At 45.7% G+C, this 18,458-nt stretch overlaps 3 protein-coding genes across 3 annotated transcripts; 2 read left to right on the top strand and 1 right to left on the bottom strand.

Annotated features, from left to right (window-relative positions):
- Positions 1 to 237: 237 nt before the first annotated feature.
- Positions 238 to 5,288, top strand: LOC136538995 (probable pectate lyase 5). Its single transcript, XM_066530919.1, has 4 exons — positions 238 to 728; positions 846 to 1,749; positions 2,476 to 2,681; positions 4,865 to 5,288. Exons 1-4 carry the CDS (start codon positions 595 to 597, stop codon positions 5,064 to 5,066), a joined length of 1,446 nt encoding a protein of 481 aa, XP_066387016.1. The 5' UTR covers positions 238 to 594; the 3' UTR covers positions 5,067 to 5,288.
- Positions 5,289 to 5,825: 537 nt separating this feature from the next.
- LOC136538994 (uncharacterized) lies at positions 5,826 to 9,368 on the bottom strand. The gene is made up of 9 exons (XM_066530918.1): positions 9,122 to 9,368; positions 8,497 to 8,545; positions 8,148 to 8,236; positions 7,984 to 8,040; positions 7,829 to 7,891; positions 7,675 to 7,740; positions 7,054 to 7,140; positions 6,862 to 6,955; positions 5,826 to 6,504 (listed from the first exon to the last, which is right to left on the bottom strand). The coding sequence occupies exons 1-9, from the start codon at positions 9,224 to 9,226 to the stop codon at positions 6,029 to 6,031; spliced, it is 1,086 nt and encodes a 361-aa protein (XP_066387015.1). The 5' UTR covers positions 9,227 to 9,368; the 3' UTR covers positions 5,826 to 6,028.
- Positions 9,369 to 13,855: 4,487 nt separating this feature from the next.
- On the top strand, positions 13,856 to 17,087 carry LOC136536644 (E3 ubiquitin-protein ligase RZFP34-like). The gene is made up of 9 exons (XM_066528867.1): positions 13,856 to 14,015; positions 15,686 to 15,747; positions 15,847 to 15,924; positions 16,041 to 16,084; positions 16,191 to 16,231; positions 16,336 to 16,418; positions 16,505 to 16,596; positions 16,704 to 16,815; positions 16,962 to 17,087. The coding sequence occupies exons 1-9, from the start codon at positions 13,856 to 13,858 to the stop codon at positions 17,085 to 17,087; spliced, it is 798 nt and encodes a 265-aa protein (XP_066384964.1).
- The last annotated feature ends 1,371 nt before the right edge of the window (positions 17,088 to 18,458 follow it).

The raw sequence follows: 18,458 nt of genomic DNA, 5'->3' as shown, positions 1-18,458 counted from the left end.
ATGCAAGGGAAACGGGTTTTGGGTTTTGGCACGTAAAGATCTTGCACCTCCAGATTATACTTTCCTTCGCTCCACTCAACAAGACATGAGAAATCGGAAACAACAATTATACCACACTACGGAATGGATCGCGTCATTCAAAAAAAAAAGTAGAGAAACAAAGAAGCACTCAATTTTGCATTTATCTACCGTTTTGGTGCTAGCATCTCCGCCCCACGCAACTCTCTCATCCTCAAACCCTTCCCTTTACGTCTTTTAACAAGCAAGCAAGCAAGCAATCTCCCCAAGGTGATTCCAAATCACCACCTCCCTCTTTCTCTCTCTTCCCCCGGTTTCAGGTTTCTCCCTCCCCTCCCCTGTCTGCGCCTCAGACAGACCTCGGTTCGTTCATCCCCTTCCCCATTCACACTCGCTGCTCCCATAACCACTTGCCCCCGCTGCCATTGGTGCCCCAATCCCAAGCTCCAAATCTCAGGAGCTTCGTCCCGGGCCCTGAATCCATGCCCCCACTAGCCTCACCCCGCTGCCACTCCCCTGCATTGCTATAAATTCCACTGCATCTTGGCTCTGGCCCATCTAATCCGCCAAGGAACCATGGCCCGAGCTCCCAAATCCACCGGCATTGCCCTCTCCCTCCTCCTGCTGGCAGCCGCCGCCGCCGCCTCGGCCCTCCCTCTCCTCAACTCGTCGCTCCCCGACCCCGCTGCCGTCGTCGCCGACTTCCACAGGTACAGTTCACCCAAATTCAGTCTTTTTCAAGCCGTTGCTGCTGCAAAGCTGCGGCCTTTATAAAAGGTGGGTTCTGCTGATGCTGAATGCGATGCCCTGTCGTCTATCTCCGGCAGCAAGGTGGCGACGTCGCGGCGGCGTATGCAGGAGGCCGGGGCTGCCGGCGGCGGCGGGTGCATGACGGGCAACCCAATCGACGACTGCTGGCGGTGCGCGGGGACGGACTGGCGCCAGGACCGGCAGCGCCTGGCGGACTGCGGCATCGGGTTCGGGCGCAACGCGCTGGGCGGCAAGGGCGGGCCGGTGTACGTGGTGACGGACTCCTCCGACCGCGACCCCGTGAACCCGGTCCCGGGCACGCTCCGCCACGCCGCCATCCAGGAAGGCCCGCTGTGGATCGTGTTCGCGTCGGACATGGCCATCCGCCTGAACGAGGAGCTGCTGATGAACAGCTACAAGACCATCGACGGGCGCGGCGCCAACGTGCACATCGGCGGCGGCGGCGCGTGCATCACGCTGCAGTACGTGTCCAACGTCATCATCCACAACGTGCACGTCCACGACTGCGTCCCCGCCGGGAACGCCAACGTGCGGTCGTCGCCGACGCACTACGGGTGGCGCACGCGGTCGGACGGCGACGGCATCTCGCTGTTCGGCGCCCGGGACGTGTGGGTGGACCACTGCGCGCTGTGGCGGTGCGCCGACGGGCTGGTGGACGCCATCATGGGATCCACGGCCATCACCGTGTCCAACAGCTACTTCGCGCACCACGACGAGGTGATGCTGCTGGGCGCTAGCGACGCGTACCTCCCGGACTCCGGAATGCAGGTCACCATCGCCTTCAACCGCTTCGGCCCCGGGCTGGTGCAGCGGATGCCCCGCTGCCGCCGGGGGTACTTCCACATCGTCAACAACGACTACACGTCGTGGGAGATGTACGCCATCGGCGGCAGCGCCACCCCCACCATCAACAGCCAGGGCAACCGCTACATCGCTCCCGCCGACCCAAACGCCAAGGAGGTGAGCATGCCATGCCCCTTCGCCCTCGCCATCAGAGCTGCTGCTGGCTTCTTGCCGTCATGCCGTGCCGTGTGCTCGCGCTGCTTTGGCCGTTGCCGTTCTGGCCTTCTGGGTTACCTACGTGCTGCTCTGTTCTTTGCTCCGCTTGGGGGGCAGAGGCGCAGAGCACGGGCAGCAAGCACGCACGACTTTCCTCGCGTTGCCTTCTCCTGCCTGTGTCTTTCCAATGTTTTTTTTTGGGCTTGGTTTTCATTCTTTTATTTTGGATCGTGACCACTGTCCCAAGTCCCAGCCTTGTTTTGTTTGTGTTTTCCAACTCAAAGTCGAGTTGCAAGAGAGAGAGAGAGAGAGAGAGAGAGGCATTTCTAGGCATGTTTGCAGCATTTTGACCTGTTTGTTCGATCCGGATTGAAAGAGGCCGTTGTTGTTGCCTGGGGCTGTGGGGAATGTTTGGTGGCGCATCTTCCTCATCCTCAACCCTTTTTTGATACAAACACCACCTCGCATCATGTTTTCCCCAATTGCCCAATCGGTGGTCCCGGCCAGTCTGCCAGTGTCCCCATCCCCAGCAGCAGCACCCGAGGCGCGTCACGCGTGCAGCTGGCAGTGTTCCCGTCGCCCGTGCGCGCGGGCAGCAAGCAGCACGGGAGAGTTGGAAGTTGATGAATGCGACGGTACGTGACGTGCAATGTCTCTGTGTGTGTGTGTGGCATGGCACTATGGCAGGTGACGAAGCGGGTGGACACGGCGGAGGGGCAGTGGGCGGGGTGGAACTGGCGGACGGAGGGCGACATGATGGTGAACGGCGCCTTCTTCGTGCCGTCCGGCGAGGGGCTGGAGGACATCTACGACAAGGCGTCCAGCACCGACCCCAAGTCGTCGGCGCTCGTCGACGTGCTCACGCAGAACGCCGGCGTCCTCGGCGATCCCAGGTACGTACGCCGGATCACGTCACCGTCACCCCGTGAACTCTTCTTGTTCTTCGTGACTGCCGTGGGAGCTTTCTCTCTCCCTCTGACCCTCCTCTCCTTGCTGGAATTCGGAAATATCTCTCGGACGGGTGGACCCCGCCACCACTGGTATGTGGGCCCGCGTAAGGACGCCATCGCGCGTCTTTTTATACACGGTGCTTTTGACTTTTGTTAACTTCCTCCAACGGCCATCGGTCTGACGCCCGGACTGGGGCCCTGCTAATGCTAGTGCTCGACAGACTGCTCCGCGCGCTTCACGGCGGCCCGGACCATCGGTTCTTTGTTCCTCGGTCCTTTGTTCTACATATATAGACGCTCTGGCCTCTGGGCGAGAGAACTCTCCGGCGGAATTCGCCGTTCCGGCTCCCGCGTGCGCCGTGCGCGTGGTGGAAAGCTGGAAACAAAACCCCTCCCCTCGTTTATATGGCTTTCCCTGATCCATCAAAATCCTGCCGATCCAGTACACCAGTTCGAGCAGTGCAGTTCACTGCAGAGGACGCTCATCCATCCCTACCGGCCACCGCATTCCTCCAGACCAGACGACAAACCTGGGTCCTTGGTGCATGGGCGGTAGTAGAGTAGTTTGCCTGGCCGTGCTAGTTCCAAAATTTTTGGCAAAATGGGTACCGTAGCATTTTCGTTGTTATTTGACAAATAGTGTCCAATCATAGTCTAATTAGGCTTAAAAGATTCGTCTCGTGGATTTCGTCTAAACTGTGTAATTAGTTTTATTTTTTATTTATATTTAATGCTTTATACATGTGTTCAAAGATTCGATGTGACGAGGAATATGAAAAATTTTGTAAAATTTTTTGCAAACTAAACTGAGCCCAGGCTTGGCAGAGCATTAGACTTCCAAGGGATGCCAGATGCTCCAACTCCGATCCTCGTGTCCTTCACATTTCTTCTAGGGCCACGTTTAGATTGCAAATATTTTTAACCTGATGAACAGTAGCATTTTTGTCTTATTTGATAAATATTGTCCAATCGTGGACCAACTAGGCTCAAAAGATTCATCTCGTGATTTTCAACTAAATTGTGCAATTAGTTATTTTTTTTACCTATATTTAATGCTCTATGTAAGCGGCTAAAAATTGATGTGATGGAAAGAGAGTGAAAAAACTTAAAATTTGGAGGTGATCTAAACAAGGCAATTCCTTTCTTTGCCCCTTTCTCTCTGCACACCTGTGGCCCCCTCCCCTTCTAAAAAAACATATACCTAGACAAAAAGATCCTTGCACGCTCAAGAGCATCTGCTGCTATTTTGCCGGGAAGCGAGGACGAAATAGTCCCCGCCGCCGCCGGGTAGTATGCATGGGACATCGAGTGCGGCGGTAGGCAGTCGTAGTCACTCTGCGCCTCCACATGCGCGCCACTGGTCGATGGTTTTGGTTTTGTCCCCCGGATCCTGCGCTGTTTTGCATATATAAACAAATTAACAATGCCCTTTTGTTAACTTGTCCACTCACCCTTGTCCTGTTAGTGTGTGTGAGTGACCTTGTGCTGTGGAATGTGGACCAGCACCGTCGCCGGTTGGGGTTGGGGAGAGGCTGCTCTCGGCGGTATGACTGGCTATGATGATTCCGGGCTCCGATGGTCACTTTGATTCCAGACCACTCAGACCTGTCATCTGAACAAGCAACGAGTCCATGCACATGGCCTAGAATATAGCAATTATCCTTCTACTGGTACTGGGATGCTATACACTTTTAGCGTTCTTGATCCCAATAGTGTCCTTTGCTAAAATAGTGAATCTTGCTGCTAGCATCATTGTTATCCTAGTACAAGTGGCCTTTTAGGAACGGTCCAACCAGAACGACCGAATGGTTCACTCCTGCCCCCACTGTCTCCCAATGGCGAGAGTCCATGTCCAGCCCAGCGAAAAACTTGTGGCTTTTGGCTTTTTCGGACGTTGTATTCCATCACCCTCCCTCTCCCAGTCCTAGAGACCACGTTCCTCGGAATCGAATTCCTATTCCTTGTGCGCTCGTGACAGCTGTGGTAGATATCTAAGCTTCACCAGCACTTAAACGCACTGTCACGTTCAGTTTGCACTTGTAGATGCTATTCTCGCGGTGTATATTTGTTTATGCATGTGTTTTGTTTTTGTAACGAGCAGTGAGTTACTCATTCTGTTTTGGCAGGAACGACGCCGAAGAAACCGGGTACAGGGGCGTCGACTACGCCGGCGTGGGGACTGGCGGTGGCGGCAACGGCTACGGCTACCTCGGGATGGTCTACGCCAACGGCGGCGGCGATCAGAGATGCAGATCACACTCGGCGCTGTCATTGATTTCTTCAGTTATCACCCTCATTGCGCTCGGATGCTGCTTGCGCTTGTTGTAACATATATATATCTAGCAGCGCTGAAGCATCACTATGATTCTCAATTGGAAAGGTAGTAGCAAAATGGGAGAAGGGAAAGTTTGTAGCTGTGGGGTGGTAGTAGTAGTAGCAGCAGCCTAGTAGGGAGGTAGGCAGGCAACAGAAACCATGTGTAAAGTTGCACATGGGTGGGAGGATATTGCCAGGCTAGTCACTGTACTTCTTACAAGGAGAAATGGACGATTCATTCTACCTCTGGTCTCTGGTCTCTGGTCTCTCTGTGATATCTAAGACATTATAATTCTGGGAATAAAAATGAAATGGAAAAGCAAGTTCAACCAACAAAAAGGTGACAGAGAAGTAGCACCATGATTAAATCATGGTTAGCCACATAATAACACTATAACACTACAACACTTGTTCAAAATTTCCAAAACTCACTGCTTCGTCGACTATATAAAAGCCATGGCATATGAAAAATATAAAAATAGCAACAGAGCATCTAAATCAGATCAGGACTATAAATTCAAACAGAGTTTCTATTGCCGCTTGCACCACTGGTGATACCGATCATATCTAGCAGCGCTGAAGCATCTGGAACTACCTTTCTACCCTCCCATCAAGTGCATCACAACCACGATCTAATCTAAGAGCTAAAAGTTGGCTAAAATTATGACCCAAATAGCTTTGTTTGAAATTCCCACCTTCAATAATTCAGTGGCAACAGAACATGCGTCGTGATCATTCTAAACGTATCATGGCATCAGAGAACACAAAAAGTGAGCAGGCAATCCCAATTCATTCATCTTCAACATAACATAAATAGTTGTTAATCTTGAGGTTGTATCTGTCAGGTAAACTCTGAAATCTCATTTTCACCCAGTGTTGACAAGTTACAGGGAAGATATATGAAAGGAACCAGCATCCTTAGTCTACAGTTACAGCTTGCACATTGACCAGACGGTACTTTCCTTTGCATGTGCTTAACCAGATGGTGGTGGAGGCGGTGGCGGCATAGACATGGGAGGCGGAGGCATTCCACCTTGTTGTGGCGGGGGTGGGGGTGGCATCCACATAGGTGGTGCTGACATACCAGTGGGAGGAGGTGGCGGCCTTACCATGCCAACCGGAGGGGGCATCATATTTGGTGGTGGTGGCCTCACTGGGAGCCTGTACTGGAGTTGCGATGTCATGGGGGGCGGCATAGATTGTTGAGGCATAGATTGTTGAGGAGCGGGCCAAGCAGGTTGCCCATGCATCTGCATTGGAGGGGGGAATTGTCCAACAGGTGGAGGTGGTAGTCGAATGTGTTGAATCTGTCCCGGAATTGTGCCATTGCCATAAGGCCGTGGCACAGGGGGACCACCATTTGGAAGACCTTGGGTCGGCGGACCACTTGCAAACATTGTGTGTGGCCTATTCTTCTGAGATCCTGGATTGTTTGCTGCCAGCAGTCGCTCTGCCAATGGTAAACAACATATTAGATCATTGTGAGTGTAAAAATATTCATGAAGGAACTCTAGAATGTAAAAGGATAAGTCAGTTCAAGAATTTCATATGTATCCAGTTTTTAAGAGCTAAAATAACTTCTTCGCGAACTAGCTCCTGTTTGGCGGAGCTTCAGCTCAATTTTTTTTAAAGCTGAACCAAGCAGATCTCAAGACCAAGAATGGAAATTTGTCTTGGATATACATATAATACAATTTGCTTGGAGACTGTTTGGACTAGGATGAAATATAAGTATTGAAGTGAACTGAAGAGTAACCCATGTGCTGGTAGCCAGGGAATCAACTGGATCAATTAGACCACACATTACCTGCTGGTGTGCCATGGCGCTCTCCTTTCGTGTCTTTCTTGTAAGCATAAGAGACAGTGATTGGCCGGTTGCATAAATGTTGGTTGTTCATGGCCTGAAAAATATAGCAGAGAAAGTAGCATGAAACAAATGCCAGACAGCCAGAACCACTGCAAATTGAAATACAGGAAATCAGTGTGATGGATACATTACCTCTATTGCTTGATCAGATGATTCAAAGGAGTCATAGCTCACAAAACCAAAGCCTCTAGAATTTCCAGTTTCAGGATCTCGCATTATCTTTGACAAAAGAAAAAGAAGATCAATAAATTACTGCAGGTGACAACTAGTTTCATCAGAAAATAACAGACACTGCATACAGATGATGTGTTACTCCTAAAACCATCAATTTTATAATAGACACATGACATCTTACAAGACGACTGGTTAGATGAGTTTATCTCAGGGACATGCACAGAATACCCAAAAAGATCTATGAGCAATATCAAACGGGATAATCTCTCAGCTATTATTGTATTTTGTACAAATGAAAGCAGATAGTGCTATCATCTGATGAGCGCTTAATAATTTCAAAATGACTAAACACTGTTACACAGAAGTTCCAGTGACACAAGACCTTGAAAGTAATTGAATTATGAAATGACTATAGTGAATTCATTTGATTCTATGCATAAACTATCACTTGTATTTGCTTCAGGCGTTTATATAAGACTGCTGCTCGTAAATCAGATATTATGCTTGGCTGCTAGATCATTAGCAGAAAACAACAAATCAATATAACTTTGCATGAAGATAAAAGTTGCTGTGTGTCACCTTAGGATTAGTTACAATCACTCCAAATGCACTGAAGGTATCATATAGCAGCTTCTCATCAACATCCTGTTAACAAAGCAAACATGAAAATATTACTCAGTATTCAGATGAATTGAAGAGCGGATAATAAAGAAAGTAGGATTTAGGCCTTCACCGGATCAAGATTGCCAATAAACAGATTTGCTCCAACGTCCAAGCTCTTCTTATCCTGGGAAGCCTGGAATAAGAAAACACAATCATTTTATGTTCAAATGATACTTGTTTTTTCAAAGCCATAATGATAAAGTACTACAGATGAAGGGAAAATACCTTGTTTACTCTTATGGGCTTACCATATAGTTTAATCATGTTCAAAATCTTAATGGCCTGTGGAAAGCAAACAATTAGATAAAAGGGTAACTAAATATGGATGTGGCGATCTGCTAGAGGAAATATAAGAGGTCAACTATGACTTCGCAAAATAATAGACTTACATAATCTGCATCTTCCTCACTCCTGAATTCTACAAATCCATATCCCTGGTGTAAATTCGTAACTCTGTCTTTTGGGACATACACATTAACTACAAATGGAAGAATGTTAATTCTGTTAATAAAACCAAAAACAAATGTATTTGTTTGATATCCAAAATAAAAAAACTTCAATTACATAATAATAATAATATAGACCGTCAAAAACCAAAAGAAACCAAGAATACGAAATGCTGAAAGGCAATTATGCAACAAAACACACAAATGCTATTATAGGGCAAGACAAAAGTGTTACATACAGAAAAACTCTCATCTCACTACAGAAAAATATATACATAAAAAGTCCACTTACCAACAGGGCCTGCTTGGACAAACAATTCCCATAGAAGCTCCTCGGAAACCTATCAGATATGGAAGAACTATCAGCATCAGTTCATGGATTTACAGAAACCGGAGAAACAATATATGACCATATACTACAGGATGTTCATTGTTTCCTATACAGGAGAAGGAGCAAAGTTGTGCTCCATCAGGTAACTGTCAATGTGATTACTATGTGTATTCCGGATCTATGGTTCTATTTGTATAGAGCGTACAGAGAAATTGATATGAATCTGAAAGAGTAAACAGCAATGTTCATCCCAACCTAACAAATAAGCAGTACACTTCACATATAGTCTAGATGCAATGTACTTTAACAACAACGATTGTAACATTACCACCTAGCAAAACACGCACAATTTTCCCAGCGACCGTTCAATCGCAGTCTCATTACTTGTTAACATCTAGCGTCTGCCGTCACTCACGCTGTCCTTGCAAAATGGTTGCGCCACCGCCACTGTACCTTCGATTAAGGAGCAGCGACTTACTCATCCGGTCACCAGTTCACACAAGTAATTCTGTGCTTTAGGGATATTTTATCGTGGGCGGGGATCTACTAAGCGTCGCAATAGCGAGAGGTTGTGGGGAACCCTAACCTGAGGGTCGAGGTTGCCGACGTAGGTGGTGGCGTCCTGGTTGCGCTCCGCCGAGTGCTGCCCGAGCAGGTTCGCGCCCACGCCCGGCGCTATGCGGGTCGTCATGGCTGGCTGGCTGGCCCCTCCGTCGCCGCTGCAAGGAGCGGCGGGGTCACTGGATGGCGGCGGAGCTGGACGGGGCGCGGAGCGTCGCGGCGGTGCCGAGGTGAGGTTTTGGTTGAGGTTCTCGTGTCGGGCCTGAGTCCCTTGATTACTGGCCCAGTTTCCACCTCGAGTCGGTGCGGAGAAGGCGGTAAGTGATTTTGGGCCAGGCTGTTAGCACCGTGGTCCATGGGCCTTCCAAATGTTTAAAGACGACCCGAAATGAAGAAGATAAAAACTTTGCAGCTCTGAAAAAAGATAAAGCAAAAAAAAAAAAAAAGATCACCAACTAACCTACACAGTAGATTTCAATTTGAAAACCTAAAATATTTGGCTGAAAGATAAAAAAAAACAAGTTAAGAGAAGTAGCACTCCCAATTCATTTGCATAATGGCTACAATAGTTGCATGTGGTGAGGTGGTTTAGTTTAACGAAAGGGGCTAGTACGAATCTTCGGAGCACCATTTAGCAAGTTTAATAACATAGAAATACATTTATCAAAGTTTATGGATCTAAGTGTTACCTCTTGACAGTTTTAGAGTCCTCTTATGCATTTAAATATTCTTTTAATGTGATTTTTATTGCATATGTTAGATTCAGATATCTTATTTCCATCATTTTATCCTATATTTTTATGCTATAAAATATGCGGCTTACAAATAGTTAGTGTGTCTTGCTTTTTCTCTGTGTTTTGCAAAAAAAAAAAAAACTAGTAGGCTAACTTGCTCTTATATTATATATACAGTGGTCTTGAATGCTTGAAATATATAATGAATCAATGATTCTTCAATTTTGATTTTAAGCTTACACTTAAATGTGGCTTTACCTGCCAGAGGTTAATATACCTATAATCACGGATTAATTCAAGGCACGGTGATTTCTAGACATTGCCATGGTCCATGGACCTTTCATTTGGTATGCATGATATTTATTTGAAACAAGAACTGATTTTTTATTTAATTTCTGTGTGTTCATAGAATGTAGAGATACTTGTAAAATTGATAAATGGAGAGGATAGCAAATATACCCCCGGTTAAAGGAAAAAATAACGAAGTTCCTTGGCCAACCATAGTGGCGAAGCTATACATTAGTGTAGGTGCGCTCACAGTACTGAGTAGATCAATTTCCCACCGTGGTTGACTTAAGTATACAGTATACGAGGCAGGTCCATCCTCCTCTGATTCTGTAACGATACTAGTGCTACGAGATCACTTTAGAACTGAAAATATGTACGTGGATACAAACTACGGCGGAATTGGTAGTCGCCGGCAATTCTCGAGCCGCAGCTCAACGCCAGTTCCGACGCCAACCAAGTAAGTCCCCTGCTCTTCTCCTCCCCTCTCTTAATACTCTCTGTTACAGCTGCCAAGCAGCACACGCTGAGTTGGTGAAAGCTCTAATTTGGCTTTGGTAAATTGATGAAACCCTATGTACTAACCTATTTACTCTAAGTGAATATGAGATAGGGTAGCACATTCTAAGTGGTGGAGCAAATGATGATGATCAAGATGATGGTGGAGGCCATGGTGATGAAGTGCTTCTGATGCATGCGCCCAGCTGCAAAAGAAAAAGGTGCAGGTTTTTTTTCCTCTCAAATTTGCTTCGCCGCTTTTTTTTCTAGGGGCAAAAACGTCTTTTTAACAGCCAGTTAACACCGTTAGCTAACGGATTTGACGGTAGTGTCAAATTAGGGATGAAAGTTGAAGTGAGTGTCAAATAGGAAACGAAGAAAATTTTAGGGCCAAGAAAGGAACGACTCATTTTCTCAGTGTCAAATAAGGAATTCTCTCATAATTTTTACACGTACAAATACTTTCAGCATGATGATACCGTTAGTTCGCAGGTTCCTTTCAATCTCCCTCATGTTTAGGTTAATCCCCAATCTCGACAAACAATCATCCTGCATCGAAACATTCCTGCTGCATACTTTTAGTGCATAAATTACATCCTTAATTTTTCCCACTATATGATTCTAAAGGTTTACACACTATGCAATTTGGTGTCTTGCTTTCGAACACGTGCATGACTAACTTTTGTGCTTATTTTCTTACCATCGGCCTCTGCGACAGAGTACATGAATTTGGTTTTACATGCTAAGCACCGATTGCATTTATTATTGTTTTGCAGGCTGCCATCTGCATGCGTGGAGGACTAGCATGTACATGTACATATGTTTTGGTGACATGGTGCAGCCTGCCAGAACCATAAGGCTCATGGACCATACATTTGATGACAAGGTAGCACCACCTGTGCCTTAAGACGTTTTGCCTCTACATATACATCATCCCCCGTTGATGATATATATTCAGTTTATACGTTTCAGAGCGACATAAATATTTAACAGTTTTTTTAGCTGCAATAAACAATCTTATCGATCTATCCGTGTTTTAAATAATCTCGTCGACATAGTTTGATGCACTACAGCTATTAATTTCCCAGATAGCTAATCTTCACAAACACACTCTTTTTTTGGGTGCATGATCAGACCATGCTTGCTGAAAAACCAACTCAGTCATGCTTCAGTTTCAAGGCTGCCTGCAGCAAGGTAATAATATGAGCATCGTTAGTTTCGTGGTTGCATGGTTATTATTTTCAGCACCCATATCGTTATTATTTTCAGGTAGAATGATGTCTTTGGTTTCCTGTATGGTTCCGTAGCCTGCTGTCAAATGCTTGCTACCCAAGAATACGTACCTCTTCCAATGCCATATTCAACCCCCTAATTAACTGCATATCTGGACAGCACTATTCTCATAATCATTGTGCAAAACATTACAGATTTTTGGGTGTGACCTATAAGGCGTACGAAATTTGGAAATAAACCAGCATTTTAACATTACCTCTACATTCGGTACAGACGGTCAGATCAAAGCACATTTGTGTTCCTGCTTTGTACCTGATTGATACAAATACAGGCTAAGATTATTATGACTCCTACCCATGTTTCAACATAAGCACTATTGCTTACCTTGTGTTGAGATAAATTATGAGCTTATCGATTTCAGGTTGTGCATTGTCTTGTTTGTTTTGCTGTCTCCTAGGTTTTCAGACTAAAAAAACTTCTTTCACGGCCTAATCTGGGCGCTGAGCATTAGAGGTCACAAAAAAAAGATGTTTTAGTCGATAAAGATCTATGGTAACGTAGCACCATTTGTGTAGTATTGCTGAATCCTCGTTTTTTTGGGTTGTATTCTATAGCAGCCAGTCAGTCATTCTTTGTACCTAAACACCCCACAGTCCTATGTATAACAAATTTACTGGAGTGATACCAATTGCAATCTTTTATGAATCCACTCAAATAGCATTAGATGATAGAAGTCATTTAGTACAGGAAAAAAAATCTAGATGACAGAAGTCATTCAGTATAAGAGAGTATGGTTCCAACAGAGATCATGTGCCTTTATTTATATTTTTTCCAGGGATTTTAGCATGCTTTTTTTTAGTAGATTAGCCAATTTTCCAAGCCTTTTTCCTTCTCAACCAAGCTAGAAAAGTGGTTTGCGCTCTTTATAGTATGTTGACCTGATTTATGAAGTTACTAAGCTTCTACCAGGAAGGTAGCACGATCTTGTGGATTATGAAACAGTTGTATTTATTTTAACAAGAGATTAAGCGTTCTGTATAAATGAAGAAGGTAGGATGTTAAGATCTGGAAATAGTTAATTAGTTGCTTCTGTATGCATTTAAAGTATTCAAGCAAGTTCAGATGCCTCAGCACAATTCACAAATCGGCTACTTTTATTCAAAAGGTGTTTTGTCCCACACCTGCTGTACCAAAACTTAACAATAAATATATGGCTGATTGCTTAGGTGCAGAATTCATGGGTGTAGGCCACGAAGACGCAAATACACGCGTAAGGTAAATGCCATGTCCTTCTTCTAGTTTCTAATTTCTATGTGACTCTAGAGAAAAAAAAAAACTCATGCTTCATGGTCGGTGTGAAAACAGAAGCTTTAGAATATTGCTCATGCAGTGTGAACACCTCAAATAGTTTATTGCATTGCCTTCTATTTTTTTGCTACGAAATGTCATCTACCACATCAATCATTTCATGTTTACAATTCTCAATAGTTTTACCATGTTAAATATAAAAAGAGCACCAATCGTTCTATTTTTGTGCATGACATATCTACATTAAACTCCTAATATTGTTTTCATGCAAATATTAAACATCCTCTTTACCTACGTCTTAACCAGGTGATTTGCCGGTGCGCGCGATGGCACGCATGATGTACTAGTTGCCATAAAGGTACAATCTCATAGTGATGGATGTGATGATGAACATGATAACAAAAGTGGAAGTGATGATGAACCCACTAAAGATGAACTAGTTGATATGTTAGAAGGTACTCAGAAACATTTTGATATTAGGAGAAAGGTGTGACGCCGTCACATAGAAAAATTTCCCGCATGCGCATGGGGCCCGCGCGGCCTCAAACCGTTGAAAATCCGAAGGCGACCAAAACGGAGAGCTTTCTTCCGCGTGATGAGAACGGAGATCTCACTTTAACCAACTTAAGCCATCTGCTGGTGGCCGAGCTGGAGGCGTGATCTCGCTTCCGTGCCCGCCGTCTCCTCCATCCGACGCGTACATGGCCCGCCATCCTGATCCGCAGCAGACCAATAGGTCGGCGGCCCACGCGTCCCCGTCAGGCTGTCGTCCCGTTCCCGTGGGCGCGCTGCTGTCGACCATCATCGTCGACGCGGGCGGGACAGCCGTACAGGTTCGTTCAATTCAACCCGGCAGCTGTGGTGTGGGTGACCACCTGCCAGTGATTAGTGCGCTCAACTGGGCTGCATGCCTGCATTTGCCTTTTCGAACTCACACATGACCTGACCGGGTGCGAAATGCGAATGCAGCAAGTGCATGCATCGAGCCAGGGCCGCCTGTTCCGGCTGCGTTTTTTTTTTCTTTTCCTCCCTTGTTCTTTCCAATCTCTCGTTTACGTTCCGTGTGCCCAGCCAGCTAACTAAGGTGTGTTTGGTTTCCTTTTAGTCCATGTCACATCGAACGTTTGGATGCTATTTAGTAGAACTAAATATGAGTGAATTATAAAACTAATTACACAGATGGAGACTAATTTACGAGACGAATTTATTAAGCCTAATTAATACACCATTAGCACATATTTACTGTAGCACCACATTGTCAAATCATGGACTAATTATGCTTAAAAAATTTATCTCGTAAATTAGCCACAATCTATGCAATAAAGTTATTTTTTTCGTCTATATTTAATACTCCATACATGTATTAAACATTCGACGGAGAGAAACTAAAACTTTCCGGTAGAAACCAAACACCCCCTGACATAACCACCCCCGGGATGGGATGGGCGATGCCGATGGCAACTATCGTATCCAATCTATCCCATCCTATAAAACGGAGCGGCCCGCCCTCCATCATCTGCAGTCGCGGCGTCCAGTCCTCGCGCGCTCTGCTCGGAGCCGAGCCCTCGCACGGGCGGACGAGCGGGAGCTTCGTTCTCCCAATCGCCCCTGCCTTTTTCTTGCCCTGCCCTGCCCTGCCGCCGCGCTTAGCTTCGCTTCTGGGAGATTTTTAGGCCCGAGTCACTCACAGTGGCACTAGAAGGACAGGCGTCTGGGAGATTGGAGAAAAAGGGAAAATGAGAAAGGGATACATACGACAGAGGCACATTTCACCATCAGATTGAACAGGGTCTAACTGCTTCCAGCTGATTTGAGTGCTGCATAGTTGAGGACCTGGATATGATCAGTGCCGTGTTTGCTATCTATAAGATCAAGTGACGTGTCACAGCAGGTGTCTTGACATAGTAGCGGTGAATTTGACGTCGATCGGCTAAAGCAATCATATTCGATTCTTATTCTTTTTCTGGATAGTAGGGTACGCATGTCTGGTTGCTGTTTGTCTTCAATTAAGCAGGAATATAACGGCCACCCAAATATTTCCTTGTCCCATTTCTAAACAGTGAAGAATTTTGTGGCAATTTGGGTCTAGTGTTTTTAACTTCTGATCATTGGTTAAAAGTTACTCCAAAACAACATTGGAGTATTTGGTTTTTTTTTGGAGAGTAAGGTGTAAATGCCTGATTCTTGTTCTCCTCAAATTCGTCCGGCTATCCACAATAAATGTTCCTATCCTGTTTCCTGATAACGCATATATGTCGTTTCAATTCATGTAATTATATTAGCTCCGTTCACTTCGCTGAAAAAACAAGCCGAAACACTGTTCCAGCTGATTTGTTGTGAGAGAAAAACACTGCTCCGGCTGAAAAAAATAAGCTGGAAAAGACGGATTATAAGAGAAACGAACAGGGTCATTATCCATTTCATTTGTTTTTTTTTTTAAATCTGAGTGACCATAGACACCACATGCATGTTCTTCTAGATAACGATTTCAGTAACTGTTCCCTTTGATCACTGAAATCATATGAATCAAGACTATGGAATTACTGAAACTGATCTACAGGCGATCTGTTCTCTCTGCTCCAAAGAACAGGATGTAAGTTGTCTACCAAAAAGTACTACAACCAATAATGTCTCAGGAACATTCATCTTTGGTTGTACAAACTGCATGAAAACTGTTCATTTCCATCGACAGGTGCAACAGAACTGCTCCAACTGTGGGGCCTGCATGGGGAAATACTTCTGTGAAATATGCAAATTCTTCGATGATGATGTAAGCGTACTTAAATCCCAGATGATGAATAAGAATCTAAATTTTATACGTCAGTTTCTGCATTTACATAAATATCCCGTGCTTCCTAATCTGACAAACATACTGATCTGTTCCAGATCTCAAAGGGCCAATACCATTGTGATGGATGTGGCATATGCAGGTAACTACCATACTGACAGCTATGTCTTAGACTTACCGCTCAGAAGTCTAAAATTTTGCTAATTGTTCAAAATGATAAATTTGGATTCCTCGTCTTCTTTAACGAGAACCGGTGGCGTCGATAACTTTTTCCATTGTGATACATGTGGTAAGTTTATGCACGAACTTCTTTCTGCTAAGATAAGATTCCATTACATGCTGTGCAACAAAGATTTCACTCACACCCCTGGTTCCCTTGTTGCCATCCGCCAGGGTGTTGCTACAGCAATGTCTTGAAGGATTCGCACCGCTGTGTCGAAAGAGCAATGCATCACAGCTGCCCTGTCTGCTTCGAGGTTAGAGACCCTCTTTTCAACGAAACATCACTCTGAACTTTCCGGTTTCTTGATCTTGAAAAAGATTTCCCTCCCTGCTTTTACAGTATCTGTTCGACTCCACAAAGGATATCAGTGTGCTGCAATGTGGGCACACAATTCATCTGGAGTGCATGAACGAGATGAGAGCGCACCATCAGTAAGTGTGCCGTTCTCTTTAGAGTTCAGAAACTGTGTCACCTGACCTGACAAGTGATAACATCCTCTTTTAGTCAAGATGATCTCAGCCTTGTTTGATCTTCGCAGCTTCTCGTGCCCGGTGTGCTCGAGTTCTGCCAGCGACATGTCCGCCACGTGGTGGAAGCTCGATGAGGAGGTTGCGGCGACGCCAATGCCTGACATCTACCAGAAGAAGATGGTAAGAAACTGACCTCTCTCTGAACCTTGTTCGTCGTCCCGTTACGTCTTTCCACAGTCTTTTGTAATGCACGGCTGTTTGACGAGCCTGAACCTGTCCGATGCCGATTGCTGAAGCTGAACAACAAATGAACACTGCGGACGCAGGTATGGATCCTGTGCAACGACTGCAGCGCGACCTCGAGCGTGCGGTTCCACGTGCTGGGGCAGAAGTGCCCCGGGTGCAGCTCATACAACACCCGGGAGACGAGGGCCGCGTGCCCCAGGATGTGAGGCGGACGAGGCCGAGTCACAAACTCCAGCCTCCAGGGGAGATGCCGTCCAACGATTAGCGGCGATCGTCCAGCAGGACGTTTGCGGCGCTAAGGGTGACGCGGCGAGACCAAGCCGGGCAGTTCAGTCTTCAGTTTGGGGCTGCAGCATTTGCAATATTACTGTGATGCGTCCATGAGTGCTGACCAGGCACACCTGTGTGGATCATGGCCGGCGCAAGGGCCGTAGGAAAGCTGCAGGGTTTGGCAGATTAGTGGGGCTGTTCTCTGTTCAAGTTTACTGCGCGAATGCAACAAAATTCCAACGTCGGCCGTGAGTTCGGCATGTAACCGAACCGATTATTTCTACAGAATCTATTAATACAATAACATGCAGTTTTATCAGCACCACAAATACAAATAATTGCTCCTCTTATGGCAGAGTACCTGCCATTGCCAACAACATAAAATTGTCCACGAGGCACGAGAAGATGGCCCTGTTTTGAATTGATTATAATCGGATTCCTGGACGCCCAACGTGAGAAACCGGAAAATTCCACCGAACAACCCGCGGTGGCCATGATTCTCGCGACCGCCGGTGAGAAAAAAAAAACAAGAAATTAACTACACCGCCGATTTCCCAAATCACGGCCACAGAACCGTAGATGGGATACCGCACCGCGAGGTCGTAGATCTCGATTCCAAATAGGGCCGATTAGGACGCAGTATCATGAAGCAGTTGCTGGTCTTTCAGTTTCCTAGAACACCTCGAGTGCACGTGAGAGTGAGAATCAAACCGTAGGGGTGGAAAATGGAACCGAGCACAAAGCCGCAACTGAACCGGTGGTGTTAAAGCTGCATAAAAAACCATCTCTCAACAAGAAGATAGTTGACCAGGAGCGATAGATTCACAGACCTAGCTAGAGCTGACACGCGGAGAGGAAAGCAAGAGTAGCGTGCCCACGAGACGTAGCGGCCGTCGAAACGCTCTGCCACAACAGTATTTCAATAGAGGAAAATTGCTTTCAAACTGAGGCCTTATTTAGATGCACATGAATTCGTCTCAATCTATAGTCCTGTTTGGTTCCTACAGTCGCTCTTAAAATTCATGTTACATTGAATATTTGGATGTATAGAGTATTAAATATAGACTAATTACGAAACTAATTACACAACTTGCGACTAATTTGCGAGACGAATCTTTTAAGCTTAATTAGTCCATAATTTGACAACGTGGTGCTACAGTAAATATATGCTAATGACAGATTAATTAGGCTTAAAAAATCGTCTCACAAATTAGCTTCCATCTATGTAATTGGTTTTGTAATTAATCTATATTTAATGCTCCTTATTAGTATCTAAACATTCGATGCGACATGAATTTTAGAAGCGA

This window comes from Miscanthus floridulus, chromosome 2 (genome assembly GCF_019320115.1).
Source record: "Miscanthus floridulus cultivar M001 chromosome 2, ASM1932011v1, whole genome shotgun sequence".
Taxonomy (NCBI): domain Eukaryota; kingdom Viridiplantae; phylum Streptophyta; class Magnoliopsida; order Poales; family Poaceae; genus Miscanthus; species Miscanthus floridulus.
Note: the sequence above shows the minus strand (reverse complement) of the source record. Positions and strands in the feature narration are given on the sequence as shown.

Excerpts from the sequence above, each read along its gene's own strand:
- LOC136538995 (XM_066530919.1), top strand. The coding sequence starts at position 595 with ATGGCCCGAGCTCCCAAATCCACCGGCATTGCCCTCTCCCTCCTCCTG. Across the intron at positions 729-845 it reads GTCGTCGCCGACTTCCACAG|CAAGGTGGCGACGTCGCGGC; the intron begins GTACAGTTCACC and ends TATCTCCGGCAG. Across the intron at positions 1,750-2,475 it reads CCGACCCAAACGCCAAGGAG|GTGACGAAGCGGGTGGACAC; the intron begins GTGAGCATGCCA and ends GCACTATGGCAG.
- LOC136538994 (XM_066530918.1), bottom strand. The coding sequence starts at position 9,226 with ATGACGACCCGCATAGCGCCGGGCGTGGGCGCGAACCTGCTCGGGCAG. Across the intron at positions 8,237-8,496 it reads TGTCCAAGCAGGCCCTGTTG|TTAATGTGTATGTCCCAAAA; the intron begins GTAAGTGGACTT and ends TTCCATTTGTAG. Across the intron at positions 7,141-7,674 it reads TGATTGTAACTAATCCTAAG|ATAATGCGAGATCCTGAAAC; the intron begins GTGACACACAGC and ends CTTTTGTCAAAG.
- LOC136536644 (XM_066528867.1), top strand. The coding sequence starts at position 13,856 with ATGGCCCGCCATCCTGATCCGCAGCAGACCAATAGGTCGGCGGCCCAC. Across the intron at positions 14,016-15,685 it reads AATTCAACCCGGCAGCTGTG|ACTATGGAATTACTGAAACT; the intron begins GTGTGGGTGACC and ends ATATGAATCAAG. Across the intron at positions 16,816-16,961 it reads ACATCTACCAGAAGAAGATG|GTATGGATCCTGTGCAACGA; the intron begins GTAAGAAACTGA and ends CTGCGGACGCAG.